This window comes from Garra rufa, chromosome 2, assembly GCF_049309525.1.
Source record: "Garra rufa chromosome 2, GarRuf1.0, whole genome shotgun sequence".
NCBI classification, from domain to species: domain Eukaryota; kingdom Metazoa; phylum Chordata; class Actinopteri; order Cypriniformes; family Cyprinidae; genus Garra; species Garra rufa.
The window spans coordinates 16,566,150-16,582,578 of NC_133362.1; the positions used below are offsets into that span (position 1 = coordinate 16,566,150).

The following is a 16,429-nucleotide window of genomic DNA, read 5'->3' on the forward strand; positions in this document are numbered from 1 at the left end:
TTTATTTATCACGCAAAATAACTTGAGATTCACTTGTGAACTTCTTTGACATCTGAAGTTGGTACAGTAGGAAAACAGTTTGAAGAGACTCAAGTAAATGTCAGCAGGATTCATCTTTTGAGCAGGTTTCAGATCACTAAAAAACAAAAACAAAACTTTAAATTTTATATCTGAGAAACTAATAATAATTGTTTATCGCGTTAAACATCCATTCGAGAACACAGTATTACTAATACATATTGTCTAAACATACACTCAGTGTAAACCCTCATATTACATCCTTTTGTTGTAAGATACATTAATAACTAAATAAATAATATGATCTTATAGTCATAAACATAAGCATGCTTTGTGTGTATTATACAATACAAAGAAACTAGGCCATATTATAACTGTTAAGCTTAAATGTTAACACTGTTACCTTTATATTGCATCATTCTTTATTGTATAGACTATTAAGCGCATCCTGGCATCGTGAGACATTTAGATGCAGTGAAATGAAACGTACTTTATAATGTTTAACATGCTGTGGTCAGGAATTATAGTTGGCAAAAAGTCTTAACTGGTAAAATGTGTAAATATCTCCTCTGCTAGATCACGCCGTGTCTCACATAATGTTTATCTTTCTATCTCTCCTTTGTTTACCGTGATGTGGGCGTCTACTTTTGGCGCGGCGCCCTCACGTGGACGATTTTAATATGAAAAGCGAATAGCTCGTGGGCATGATCTAATTATAAAATAATGAAGCAGACAGGAGAGACTGGACATTGTGTTGGTTTTATATAGATTTCTTTATCACAGAATATTTGTTTTCGATAAAACTTCGTTTAAAAGCATACATATCAAGCTTTCTCTAGACATATTGCGCATGTCTCTGTGTTGTGTATTGGCTGAGTTATAGTCTATTTTAATGACGCGTTTCTGAATGAAGATCACGGAGATCAACGTGGCAGACAGCACACCCTTTTTTTTTCTTTATTTTGCAAAATCACAATGTTTTTTATTTTTGTGAGTATATACAAATAAAAGTAGACCCTTTACAGATTTGATTGATGTACTGCTTTTATCTGTACAATCAGAAATGACAAAGTAATTGAAGTTCCTTTTGGGAAACTGCCACAAAACGCGTATACGCGTTTGTCGACCCCAGGGGGTTAAGACATACTGCTGCTGCACAAATATCATAAAATAATCCGTAGCAGATCTATACAGGTGGAGCTGGGGAAGGTGGAGGGTTTCAGAGGAACTCAAAGCTGCAAAATGCCCAAGTGAATGCTACCAGCCATTTAAATAGCTGCAAGCACATTGGTTGTATATGCTACATGAACCAATCAGCTTATGCCAAGTTATTTAACTCTGATATCATCAGTTACGTTAACAACCCGCCAGCCTGCGTCATCCAGAATTTCATGGCAAGACTAAGTATTTATTTAACACTGAACATTTTTTACATTCTAGTAGACATTATACATGCCTACCAACAAAGCACACTTTATCTTAAAATTAATAAGTTAGTAAAATAATATTCTTTGGCCATTTTTAAGACCCCCTTCTTGAATCAGGCATGTGTTTAATGTACAAATAAATGCAGCCTTGCTGAGCAAAGGAGAATGTTATAATAAATGTATTAAAATAGGTGTTGTAATGATTATTATTTTTGTGTTATTTTTGAATTTTATTTTACAGAACAACAGTAAAATGACAATACTAACATTTATGAATTTTGACTTTTATTTTGGCAGAAACCAGCAAGAAGACCTCAGTAATACTTTTTGCTGACAGCAACAGATTTATGAATAATTCTCATCACGCAGATTTTTTTTGCGCTTTGGACTTTAAACCCTGGCTAAGGAGCCAGTGCAGCGCTGTCAGAATAAATACAATTTGTGCGTGTATTAGACTACATAACGTTCTATAGTTTATTTACTAATGTTTTACGGCCATTTTGCGATTCAGTCATCATACAGTAACCAGCAACAACCACCTCTGTCTCTTCTCATCGAAGGCATGCGATGCAAATCTAAACAGTCTCTCGCTGTCTGTGCTTGTAATGATTTTTGTGTCTTTTTTGGACAGTTTTAAATGCTTCCACACTGCCGTCATGTTTGCTGCAGTAGTGTGGGCCTCAATTTGATTGTGTCGTGTCATTATTCGGCCTTTTTGCTTTTCGCCCTTTTCGCCGACCACTGAAAGAGCTTTTTTTTTGCTGTTTTCGGCCGAATAATTTTGTTTGCTGAACATTCGGTGCATCCCTATTAGATAGCATTCTGATCCATTTTGTGTGTATTTCATGGTCCTGTGGCCGTAACCCAGCCTAGGGCAGTCTCTCACAGACAGGGAAAGAGGTTGAGGGGTCTATTCAGGGCACGGAGTGAGAGTTGATGGATTCCCATGCCTGTTTTCTTGTTTACAGCTGCACCAGCAGATATCTAGCATGTTCACCAGGCCCCCCCTTTTGCCGACAAATTCCTCCCAGATTAAGCAACAGTGCTCTGCCTTCGCGTCTAGTGGATCTTGCATTCCTTGGACAATGACAAACAGATCTAGACTGGATTCTTCCTTTGCCCGCTGTCTTTTAAATTAAAACCGAATGGTCGTGTTGATGCTCCAACACTAGGAGGGTTGAATGAACTTGTTTTCTTGGTGTGTTAACAGTGAATGGGTATGGTTGCTCTGGCAACTGCAAAAGTGAATGAACGCATAATGTTGACATCACTGAATGCTTCATTTAATGAAGGTTAGGTTAAAAATGACACATTTGAAGCAATTTTTAGTGTCTTGGGCTGTTTTCACCCTTAATTTCCAAACCATTGGCAATAAAAGAAGTGTAATAATATAATAAACATTAAAAACTTTTTTAAATGATATGCTGATTTATTATTGGAATTATCTATGCTGGCAACACTTGTGCTGCCAAATAATTTTTGGAACCTTTAATCAATAAATTTTTTAAAAGAACATCATTTATTTAATTTAGAAAGGTTTTCTAACAATATACACTGCTGTTCAAAAGTTTGGGGTTAGTAAATTATTATTCTTTCTTTTTTTGAAAAAAAAAGTAATACTTTTATTCATCAAGGATGTGTTCAATTAATAAAAAGTGATAGCATAGATTTACATTGTTAGAAAATATTTATATTTGGAATAAATGCTGAATAAATATTTGGCCACACAAGTGTTTACAACATTGATAATTCTAATATTAAAATCATATTAGAATGATTTCTAAAGGACCATGTGACACTTAAGACTAATACTTAAGAGCTGATGAAAATTCAGCTTTGCATCACAGGAAAAAAGTATATTAAAATTAAAGTATATTAAAAGTGTAAAGTATATTAAAAAGTATATTTAAAGTATATTAAAATAAATACAATTATTTACATTTTTTCTGTATTTTTGTTAAATTAATTAATGTAGCCTTGATGAGCATAAGGGACTTCTTTAAAAATTATTATATATAAATTATTTTATTATATTTTATTTATTTATTTGCTTTTTTTTGAAAGAGTCTGATCTTTTCAGTTTAAACTTGAAAATATTTGTTAATCATATCAAATATGCTTTTTCAGTTCTTTTTCATCTTGAAGGATTTCGATGCTGAATGACTCACAGACTAATCTTGGTTTATGTATTTCAGCAGTTTGATTGGCTTTTCTTTGAATACACCCTATTTATTCACTTCTTTCATTGTGTGAACATAATTGTGCAAACAGAATTTTTTACGATAAATCTTCATTTATTCACCTGTCATCTTCAAAGTTGCAAAATAAACACTGACAGAAAGATCAGGCCTTATTTCACATAGAAGGGGTTTATTTAGTGATAATTACCTGCTGACTGTACATTATCCCACGTTGAGCTGAGAAGTTATTTTGTGAGAAAAACGAGATTGATAAATGCATAAGAGGCACGAAACTAGCAGTGTGATCCACTATACAGTGTACCAGTTAAAGCATTTGACCTCAGAACGCAGCGGTCAACCAATGAAAATTGAGTATTTCAGAAAGCCGTGTAGGAATAATAAATAACACTTTGCAACTAGTATTTAGAGATTTGATTTTTACAGTTAAAAATACAGGTTATGCAGGCAAAATGGCACATTATATGCGTTTCCCAAAAGAGTGGAGGATGAATTCATAAAACTCTCTCACCATTAGTGGCTGTAAATAGTTTCAGCATTCAGTCAGTCTTGTTACAGTGGACTTCAAAGGCCAAGAAGCCCCTGGCACGGCTTACGTTCATGCCTGAAATATGAGGCTTCTTTCTCATTTGCTTAAACGCTTTGGTATTTTCTCAGACACTAAACTGCCTTTGTGCGGTGTCATATTTGGCAGACATTAGCAGCCTTTGTCTCTGGCCTTTTGCATGGCCATGCATAATTGATAACGTGCATGTTCAGTAAACCTGATTTGCATTAAAATTATTTTCCTGAGAAAAATGTTTCCTCATGCGTAAACGAGGATTTGTTTAAACAAACACGCAGTCTTAAATGTGATTGTTTTATGATTCGCTTACCGTGGCAAGCCCTCACTGTTTGAGTATTACCATTGGAGGTTTTCTTGAACGTTAGTAAATTTGCTCCATAAAATGTGTTTTCCTTTGCAGGTGGGAATGTTCGCCTGGCTCTGCACTTCATGAAACGACACGTCAACCTGAGATGCGTTGTCAGGCAGCACTACAGAGGTAGTTTATTTCCTCTTCTCGTTGACTAAAGAAGACTGGTTTGAGTATTTCTTTCCACATTAAGTTGACTCATGAATTGTATCAGAAGCACCTGTGTTGTTATTAGCTCGTACAGCTGTCAGGCTCAGTCGGAGGTCACTGTCTGGATCATTTTTATTTTGGAAAAAGTCAACTGAAGTATGTTCACTTAGTTGGCAGCTCAGAACGTGATTCCAAATGCATTTTATGCAGAACTTGTAGTCAAATGTATTCAGATCTAAGAGAAAATTCTTTGAAGAAACCACCCATTATATCTGGCTAGACAGTTCGAGACGAATGCACTCCAACCTAACAGAGGCAGAGCTCAACAAATATTTGAGACTACAGCCAAGTCCACCCGAATCTGGCTTGACAGCAGCTCACAGGGAAAATGTGGTTTGCTTATCATAGTAAACAAGTTCAGACTAAAGCTTCAGTGTATCTTTAGAGATATAGCATGTCAGACTCTGAAGGGAATTACAGTCATCGTTGTAGATGATTTATGTTTAACATGCTTCAAAAAATACAAACTACATACAGACTAATAAGGCTGTCCGGTATAGATTATTTTTAAGTGATCTAGGAAAAACAAAAAGAAGGAAAAGCAACTGACCAACAATTTGCTTGGCCTTCATTTTTCAAGCTAAATTTGGCCAAGTTTGAAGGAACTAATCTGGAATACATCAAACAATGTGGTTTGTTTGACTTATATTGAGTTACATATTTGAAACTTTATTGACTGAGGGGCAGTGGGGACGTGAAGTTTACATTCAGCTTTATGGCAGCTTAGCCATTTTGTTAAAAACAACAAATGAAGCTTTTTCAACATTTCCCATGAAGAGGGCATTGAGGTCATTTTAAAGCTGTTGATGCTCCTTCAAATTCATCCCATTTTTTTTTACTTCAGATGTCTTTGAACATTTTATATGAATATATATGAATGCATATTTTCATCTCAGAAAATTTACTGTTTGTAATATTGTGCTAAATGGTTTCCATCACTTTGGCTACAGTTTCATCTGTCATTTTTTTTTGACCTTCACAGAGTTGCGTGTGTTTCCTGAGCGTGTTGTAGTTTGTGCCAGTCCTCCAGAGAATTCTGCACTTCCCAATGGAAACCTGAACCTGGATGTGGTAAGAGCTGCTTATGTTATAAAATAATGTTTATAATCAGTGCTGGAGAAGCTACTCTGAAACTAGCTTGCCAAGCTACGGTCTACTTAAATAAATTTAGTTAAACTACAGTCAAGTGACCCTATTTAAAAATAGTTGGCTGCATCATGAGTTAACAAAAATACCTAACTGGTGGACTGTCTGTAGGCTTGACTTCTGAGATGATGATTAGTTGTTCTCCAGCTCTTTTTTTAATGTATAAAGAATGTCAGAAAATGAAGTACATGTGTCTTTAATGTATGCTGTTTTCCAGTCTTGAACCCATTTCTCTGCAAAAGCCATGAAGTGGGTTCTGGACTCATGTAGTTAATTCCTATGTGTTTGGTTCTCCACTCTCGCTTATTATGGGGCGGCAAAAGAGTAGTTGGAAGGAGCTTGTTGGTAAGACACTTTTTACTCTATACAGCTCTCTGAGGTGGACCACTAAATGCCTTTGGCCTAAGACATGGAGGCCTGGGGCCTCATTTATAAATTGCACATAGGATCAAATTTGATCCTAAATACCATATCCATAAATTCAACATTATTCATGAAAATGTAAAGATAATAAGACGATCACAATATGCATTATTATAATAAAATGTGCAAATGAACATTTTTACAACTGCTTTTTAAGAGGTAACACTTTATAATAACGTTCAGTTGTAAGTCATTTATAAGTGGTTAGTTAATGATAAAATAATGATTTGCAAAACATTCATAAATGTTTAATAAGTGATATGCTAACAATTTGTGCATGTTTTGCTAATTAATTTATAAGTTATTTACAAGTAATTAGTTAATGATGAACTAATCATTTACAAAACATGACTATGCATTCATAAGTGATTAATAAAGGTTAGTATTTTTATATATGTTTTGTAGATTAAGTTATAAATCCTTTACAGGTGATTAGATAATGATGAACTAATCATTTACAAAACATGATTATACGTTCACAAATTATTATTAAGTAATAGGCTAACAATTTACAAATCTGTCGTAATTTATCTTTAAAAAATAGCATATCATGAAATAATCAAACAGATCCTTAGTAAGTGGTTAATATGTTACTAGTTAAAATATTATTTGTCACTTAAAAATAATTAAAACATCAATAATTTAAATGTTTATCCTTCACTGAAGATCGCATCATGAATAAATCATTTACAAATCTTTCTGATCTCTAATCTAAAGTGTAAACAATTCATCAGTTGTAAATGTTTTACTCATTATTCAAAGGTCTTTCACCCAGTGTGTATACCCACCTGATACCCACACAACCTGAAACCGACAACCTGTAACTGATGAGTAGTTTACACTTTAGATTAGGGGATGCAGAAAGATTTGTAAATGATTTATTCATTATTTATTCATCAATAGCTTTTGAATACTTTGTAGTGTGTACTGCAATGTAAGGGCTGACTGGTGAGGGTACAGGTGTTTTCTTTGGCAAACATGAGCTGCGCCCCAAATGACACACTATACACTCTGCACTTATTCACTATGTACTTATGCACTAATGCACTATGCACCATGTAGTGTATGAATTATATAAGGTTATTTAGTATTTTATAACGCCCTAAACAAACTTTCACAGGAACCTCATTTTTTTTTTCATATCAACTTCAAATTTGGAATAACTTATTTAGATGTAAGACTTCAAATTGATATCAAATTTAGGATAAAACCTGTTATGTACAATATGTATTTTATATAAAATATAATAAAAATTGTACAGTATTCTCTTTACAGTAAATTTAAACTTCTGTAATTTGTTAATACTTTTTTTTTTATTCCGCTTCTGCAATAATCTGCTGATTGTTTTCTTTAAAAAGAGACCTACCTTAGATCCAAAGTGTTCATGAATTACAATTTAAGTTTGGATAAACTTAAAAAATGGGGGTGACAGTTAAGGGGTTAACTAGTAATTTTTAACCATTTACTAAGGATCTGTTTGATTATTTCATGATATGCCATTTTACAGATAATTTACGACAGATGGGTAAATCGTTAGCATAGTACTTACAATAAAATGACATATCACTATTCATAATTTATAAACACATAGTCATGTTTTGTAAATAATTAGTTCATCATTAACTAATTACTTGTAAATTAATTTGTAAATGACTTAAATTAATTAACAAAACATACACAAATTGTTAGCATATCACTTAATAATCATTTGTGAATGTTTTGTGAATGATTATTTCATCATTAACTAATCACTTATAAAAGACTTACAACTGAACGTTATTATAAAGTGTTACCCTTAAGGGTTACTATATGCCTATACACACACGTTGTACAAAAATAGTCTATGGATTTCCTTACCCATTGATGATGAGTTCTAGCCTGGCAAGCCAGACCCCCATAAATGTAGGGTCTGGGCACTCTCCATAGACAGGGCTCAACCGGAGGGGTGGGATAAACGGTTGTCTTTCAAACTCCTCTCCACGCAATAGGATAGCGCTACAACCAATCAGAGACTTAGTCTGTCAGGTGACGTAGTCAGAGCGACGGAGATTTTTAACGAAAATCAGTGCACTGTGCAGTCTGTCAGCCAAATAATAGACATAGATGGGCACTAAACCTTTAAAAGTAAACAAAAACATGCACAGACAAATCCAAATTACACCCTGCTCTGATGTAGTATACGCAAACACCGGAAGGGGAAATCGGTGAAAAAGTCCAGGATGAGTTTGCGTAAGCAAACGTAATCTTTTAGCTTTAAATGGGTTTGAACAACCAGGATAAGCGCAAGTAATTACCATTTTGAATAGCCGCTATATCCACAATCTCTGTGCACTGTGTGAACAATGAGTGTCGTATGCACGCCACAGATCGCTTCCGGTGTTTGTGTATTCTACACCACAGCACGTTCACATGTAACGAGCTCCTGCTCAGGACAGATGGACGTGGCATTGTATCCAAAGTAAAAAATTATATAAATACTGTTCAGTTTTCCACGCGTAATTCACAGAACCAGGAATTCATGTCTGACGGAACTTATGGTCGCAGATCAGGCGTCATCATGTTAAGCCCGCCCACCGACTCGTGATTGGCCCGGTACATCTTGGATTTTTCGGAATTTTAAGTGAATTGAGAGTAACTAGACGGACCTTGGAAGCAAATGTAATTTGCTGCCGCTAGGGGCGCGTCTAGATTTTAGGCTAGATCAAGCATGCCGTAGGTGTCCTGAAAAGTGAAGCCAAAAGTTTTCGATCGCCCCCCGGGGGCTGGCTGCAGTATAGGTCATAAACCCCGCCCTCTCCATGTAATCTAATGGGACGTGAGCCAAACTAAATAATCGAATTACACGGCAAATAATTTTTTTCCAAAGGTGATTTCCATCGTGTGAGGTAGTTTTTATAATGCTGATTCATGCTCAGGTGTTCGTTTTTCTAATAAGTTTGCTTTTAAGTAGTTATTTGATGCTATAAAAACGGGGTGTGGTGTCATGATTGTGATCGTGCGATTGGGTCTGCGGGAGTTTGGGCGGGACTTTGACACCGCGGCTCCGCCTCACGACACTACTGCGCATGCTCTGGCTCCAAACGAACCTCTACTGCGCATGCTCTGGCTCCAAATGACGTAACTTCCCCCAAGATGGTAGCGGCCATATTGAGCTGTTTTGGCTTCACTTTTCTATAGTGGAAAGAAGCGGAAACGCGTTGTCCATCTTTTTTACAGTCTATGGGCTAGATGAGTTCAGTACTTCTTCTGAACCATAAAAAGATAACTTTTGGCAGCTTAAATCAGGGGTTTTCATGTCTTTTTTTTGAGGCCAAGGAACCCCTTTCTAGAATTTAAAGGTTGTGTCTTTTGTTTATACCCCCCAAATATGCTTCTGATTATCTTTAAGCGATAGTTCACCCATAAATAAAATTTGTCATCATTTACTCAATTTATATCATAAATCTGTATAATGTTCTTTCTTCTGTGGAACATAAAAGAAGATTATTTTAAAGAATATATTTATATTTATTTATTTGTTTCTCAAAATAAAAAAAGAAACATTCCCACACACTATCCGCACTTGCAAATGTATCAAAAAATAGATTTATTAACACACAACATCTCGGTCCATTTTTATCCCTTAAAACTAATCTTTGATTATCAAAATTACATATTTAAATGTTTTTCTTGTGAAAATAATTTTCCCATGCCTTAAAACAGCTTAAATGTAACTCTACCCCCCTTGCCTCATTTACTATACGCGGATCTATGAATATGCAAATGAGCTCTGCCTCCACACACCAGACAGAGCCTCCTGATCCATCCACTAACTGAACTTAACTCTATTAAACGCGATATAATGGCGATACACAGATAATGACTGATAAAACTAAGTTTTTACTAGCGGACAAGAATCAGAGGTTAAAATTAATTTTTTCCCCCATGATACTCAGCATTACAATTTGTACCACATTTCAAGTTTTTTTTACCACATATGTGACCCTGGACCACAAAACCAGTCATAAGGTTACATTTGACAAAACATTTGAGATTTATACATCATATGAAAGCTCAATAAATAAGCTTTCTATTGATGTATGGTTTGTTAGGATAGGACAATATTTGGCTGAGATACATCTATTTGAAATCAGAAATCTAAGGATGCAAAAAAATCAAAAAGACTGAGAAAATCACCTTTAAAGTTGTCCGAATTAGGTTCTTAACAATGCATATTACAAATCAAAAATTACATTTTGATATGTTTACAGAAGGAATTTTACAAAAAGTCTTCATGGAACATGAACTTTACTTAATTTCTTAATGATTTTTGGCATAAAAGAAAAATCTAAAATTTTGACCCATGCAATGTATTTTTGGCTATTTCTACAAATATACCCCAGCGACTTAAGACTGGTTTTGTGGTCCAGGGTCACATATTGAGTTTTTGGTTGAGTATCATCCTTGGACTTGGGCTTGAATTGATGAGGTAATATCAATGCCATTGTTTTTTAACCTTAAAAAATAATTACTGTAATGGGCATTACGTTTCCGACACTCATTGTGTACAGAAAGACCAATCACAGACTTGGCCAGCTGACCAATCAGAGCAGAGCAGGCTTATGGAAGAGGGTGGTTTACAGACCTTGAACTCAGAACAGCTTTGAACAAATTGTTGAAAAATGATTCTAATATTAAATGTTTTTTTTTTCTGAGAAAGTTACGTTTTCTGACTGTAGATGTATTTAAACCTGTTGTAGGGGATTCTAACACAATATTAGGAGACTTTAAAACATCATATGACCTGCTCTTTAAATGTGAAGATTCATGTTCTATTGAGGTTTTGCTAGCGAGTTTACATGCATTGAAAATATGGCTTACTCAGAATTTTTTGGCCTTGCATGAGAATAATAACAGAAGTGGTGCCCCCTCATGTTACCCACTACCCTTGAAGACTGATTTGTGGCCAGGCGATTCAGGCAGTCCATTAAAAAAAAAATTGTTTTGTACATCCCTAGATATTATACCCTGGAGTTATTCGTCTTGAAGCTACAGTAGGAAACTGAATGAAGGATTTGTATTCTGAAATCATGAGTTGCATCATTGGTACACTATGTATTTTGCTTCGGAAACAAGACCACAGTTTTACTTGGCTCAAACGTGTGCCCTTTTACTCACCCACTTTTATGGCAACAGTTGTGTGTGGGTATAAAACCGTGATTTGGTTCAACAGGATACTCAGTGGTAGGATCTCTGGAGCCACGAATGCCCAAGTGAAAGCATCCTTGATCAGACTTCCTGCTGTGTGTCCAGAGTGCTTGTCTGTTATGTCTCCGCCCCACTCCGATGATCTTCAAACCTTTTCATGTCCAATTCTTCCCTGAGAGTCTCTCGGTTGATCCTACTCTATCTTCCAATAGAACCCTGGGAAAAATGTGCTGAGAGCCGCCCACCTTGGGTGGACATCAAGGACGAAGACAGTCTCCCATCTGTCCTGCCATTAATGTCGGTACTTTTTCGGGTTGAATCATTTGCCATTGTTTTTCTTCGAGCCGTTTTCTTTCAGCCCTTTTTTCCTGCGTTGCTTTGGCTTTCAATGAAAGCAAGAATTGTAATAATTTTAGTGAAGTTATCCAGTTCGACAGTGAAAAGTTCACATTGTGTAACCGCTTTTCCAGTTCAGGGAAGCAGGGCCCTTGTTTTTGCATTCCCCTCGTCAGGATGTGGTTCTCTGTGCTTGTATATGCTGCGAGGAAGGGTTAGCAGGAGCTTGCGGTGGTGCTCTCGCTATTTGGCAGATTGGAGGAGAGAGTGCATCAGGAGAATGAGCTAGAGTTTCTCTCATGACAAAACAATTATTTCAGTTGCGCCGCTCTAATTTGTCACTGGGAGCCTTTTCCTGCAGTTCCTTTCTTAGCCAGGAAAGTTATGAATCTTAATAAGAAACGCGGCTTAGCTGTATGAGTCACATACGATGCAAAATTTCAATTTGAAAATGATAATGGCTCGGTGAATTTGTTCTTCCAGTGTTGTCATATGTTTATGGTGAGTTTCTCTCACCGCAGAGCTTGACAGTGAGAGTCTGAATGACGCCACATGTTTTGAGGCAGTTTGGGAATTTGTCTGTGGTCCTTCCATGTGATTTAGTGCTCAGTTTGCAAAACACAGTTTATATCAGCCGCGCAGGGCTGCCATAACACCTATCCAGAGGTCATAAGGTTACACTCTTGACAGAGAGCGGTGATATAACGTGTGGCTTTTTGCAGTAAGACAGAGCGTGAAAAAGATATGAGCTATGTGCAAAGTCACCAGTTCAAACCCTGGAAGGGCTGTTTTGTGAACTGGAAGGTGACTTGTATCCCCTGTCAGAATAAGATTAACGGTTCCTTGAGTGATTCACATCCTGTGGTGTGGTTTGAAGTGGGTAGAGCGGGAAGGATCCTTCACTGTTGCGTAGCAAAGAAGCGATGCGGGTGTAGTGCACAGTCAGCACAGAATCACGTCATCACAACTGTGACAACAGACGTCTCTTCCTTTTAATTTTAATGCGCTTCCTGAAACAACTCCAAAAAGTATCCAGAAGAGTGTCCTCACTGTAAATTGGGTCTGTGGTTGGTCACACGTCATACTGTACACCACTGTTTTAAAAGTCTGGGGTTTTGAACGTTTGATTTTTATTTGAACTTTTTTCAGTTAGAATTTTTCTAGACTGTTTTAATATTTAAATTAAATTATATTAATCAAAAAGCATGTACACAATTAAACAGCAATTTAATAAAAATAAGTTTTTTTAGGACCTATGAAATATTTTTTTTCTCAAATTCAGTTTTATAAAACTCAGTTTTCTATTAATTTTATAGATTCCATTGTAATGATTTTATAAATTTTAATAATCAAAAGTGTCTCTAAATAATTGATTTTATAACTCCCCTTCTGGCAGCCTAAATACATTGTGATAAACAATTTTTCTGGTAAATATTACTTGTTTAAATATTACTTGTTACACGTTACATGTACTTACTATTATAAAAACGATAAATTATGCATAATTGCGTGCAAGTAACCCTAAGACACACCCTAATCCTAACAGCAACTATATAGTACTTAATTAATATTATTCAGTATTTAAATGTATAATTATACTTTAACAATGACCTATTTTTTTAGTAGTAGTGGTAGTACTAGCATTACATTACATTAAGTAATCTATTTCTGTCACAGTTCCTGCAAGTTAAACTGAACTTTTATTTTGACGGGTTGCAGCGAAGACCTTTAAGTTTCTGTTCGTATTCAATATGACCATAGTTTTCTCAAAAGAAATGGTACAATAAAGTGACTCTCAGAGCAGTTCTAGACACTGTTTATGTGTTCATGTGCTAATATATTGAGGCGTCACGTTTGCTTCAGTATGTGTAGTAAACGAAACCACCCATCTATGGCGTTTATTCAAACAGAGACAAATGGAACCTGCAGGATTCATATTTAAATAGTCTTTTTGCAGCTTAATATTCATAGACATTAGTCCTTATCACATTTTGATTTAAGTGCACTGACCTACTTTTTAATTTATTCATCCAAGTTTTGGCAAATTCAGTTACATTCCGTGTTATACAGTTAATTCCATTTTTATGACTGGAGATTCTGTCCACATTTTCCGCATTTCGGAAATCATAGGGCCCTAGGAATGGAATCACATGGCTTTTATAGATTCTTCTTAAACTTCTGTCACCTTCTAATCAATAATCAAAAGATCTGATCAAAAATTAGCCTTCCCAAATCAGCCAGTATAGGTGACGGCAAGTCACTGATTTAATTACTGAATCATTCATTTATTTGATTTGTTCAGACGGCGGATTCATTCAGGAATAAAGCAAGTGACTGTCTTTATGAATGGGTAATTGATTCATTGACTCACTAGATTAGTTTAAAAATGCATGTTCATTCATAAACGAAACACTGCTGTGTTTGAACGGAGATGCGCAGCGGCTCAGTTGTGACTTGTTTCAAACTATTTTTGACGACGAAATGGAGCAAAATCAGGCAATAGTGTTATAGTCAGACATTGTAAGTCACTTAATAACTTCTTGTTTATTTAACTGGTGTATTAAATCAATATCTCATTTACAAACTCCCTTAAAAAGCATTAAAAGCTGTCACTCATCTTAAGTGTTCAATTATAATCAACAAAGCTCTCTACACTGCACAATTAATCTCTTATTAACACTCTCTCTACACTTTGTTTATGAAAGGATTCGTCAGATATGTCTGTAATACATTACTCATCGTTGCAAAAACACATAGAAACCTTTGAAACTCCCCACAGCGGAAACACAAATATGCTGTTTGGGTCAGTCGCACTGGTGCTCCTAAATATTTTCAGTAGTTTTTTTTAGTCGCAAATGCGAGTAAGTTTAAGTAAGTAAGTTTCGAGTAAGTTTAGTATTTTGAGGTTGCCGCATCTGCACTTCTGGATGTGTGCTGGAAGAATGGAGCAGATAGTGGTCTTGTAACGAAGCGGTAGATCAAAGCTCAGGGCAGATGTGTTTTTACAGCCTCTTCTCCTTTGGGGAGAGCTACAGTGTTTATGGACATAACTTTATCCTTTCTTTGTTCCTCTCCTATCTCCGTTTCTCACTGTTTCCAACAGCAAGCCGCAGAACACTGTCATTTCAAGAGCTTCTTGGCCCTCACAAACTCATTGTCACCTAATCTGGTTTGTCTCCACCGAAACAAAGAGCTGGGTTTCTGGAGTGGTTATGTTTTATGGATACTTTTCAAGTCAGTGCTCTGGTTTAGATGGCTGGAGCGTTGTTCTGACAGGTCCTTACAGAAGACATACACCATTCATGTCTTTTATCACTTCTGGTATTCATAGAATAGGCAAATGCTCTTCCTCATGTTCTTTGTAAAGGTGACATGCATTGTAAGAAGTTTGAGCTCTAGTTTCTCTCTTATTTGTTTGTTGGCCTTGGTCTGGCTGCGGTGTACAGACATTTAGCTCAGACGACCAACCGAAACAAAGGTCTGTGTCATGTTAGATTCAAGACTCCTCAAAGGCATCATCTGTGTGATGACAGCAGTGTTACGCAATGATGCCAAAATTCAGACTTTCCATGTAAAGAAAAGTGTGGGTGCTGCTGTGGTATCCTGTCTCCAATAATGTCTCCAAACATTATTGTTCTAAATGATGATAGCACATTATTCATAGCAGATGGATCACATGGCTGCTGAATTAATAAGGTTTTTTAAATGTACATAAATTAAGTTTTTAACCAATCAGGAGCCAAGAATTGTTCCCATTCTCCTGCATTCATACAGATATGAATAGTAGTGACTGAGACAGTCTAGTGTGACCACATCTTTACTCATAAGTACAGTACACTTGTTAGGACAGTCCTCTTAAAGAAATGTACAGTAGAGTTTAGTGCTTTTGCTCAAGGGCGTCATGGTCACAGGCAAATTCCAGTTCACAGATCTCTGTCTGACTGATCTTTGGTCCTGATCCGTAACTGCACTTCCACTACCCACACTGTGGGCCTCCAGGTGCTTGTGTAACAGTGATTTGCCTAATGGCTAATGAGTCTAGATCATGTGACTAACGGTACATATTTGTTTGTTTACTAGTGCAGATGAGCCGTTGGAAGGGTGTCCACGAAGCGTGCCAGCACTTACAACTCATTTCATGGTCGATTATGTATGATTGAGCTGATGGAAATGTGACGGGTGAATAAGTTTGTCATCTTGAGTCAAAACTGACTCATTTCCTTTTAAAAATGACTTGGTTGATAGAAGTAATCTTCTAGCTTACAGTAACAACAATCAATTAGTGTAAAGATGCTATTTAAGTATTTATGTCAAGGGTATATGGCCTGCATTCCTCCTTACTGGATTCTGATTGAATTTCCTTGGAGGAAATGACCTTAGAGGTTTTATGTATTTAATATATATGCCAGCAGTCAAAAGTTTTTGAATAGTAAGATTTTTTATGTTTTTTTAAAGAAGTTTCTTCTGCAAACCAAGCCTGAATTTATTTGATCCAAAGCAAAAACAGTAAAATTTTGAAATATTTTTACTAATTAAAATTACTGTTTCCTATTTGGATATATTTTAAAAT

The 16,429-nt window shown here is 35.9% G+C and overlaps 1 protein-coding gene across 1 annotated transcript in view; it reads left to right on the plus strand.

The window, feature by feature from the left end:
- The window catches only part of slx4ip (SLX4 interacting protein), a 62,784-nt gene that overhangs the window by 37,455 nt on the left and 8,900 nt on the right, over positions 1-16,429 (plus strand). The window contains exons 4-5 of the mRNA XM_073834600.1: positions 4,609-4,686; positions 5,750-5,838. Of these exons, the coding sequence (XP_073690701.1) occupies positions 4,609-4,686; positions 5,750-5,838 (167 nt within the window). The remainder of the gene's footprint in view (positions 1-4,608; positions 4,687-5,749; positions 5,839-16,429) is intronic.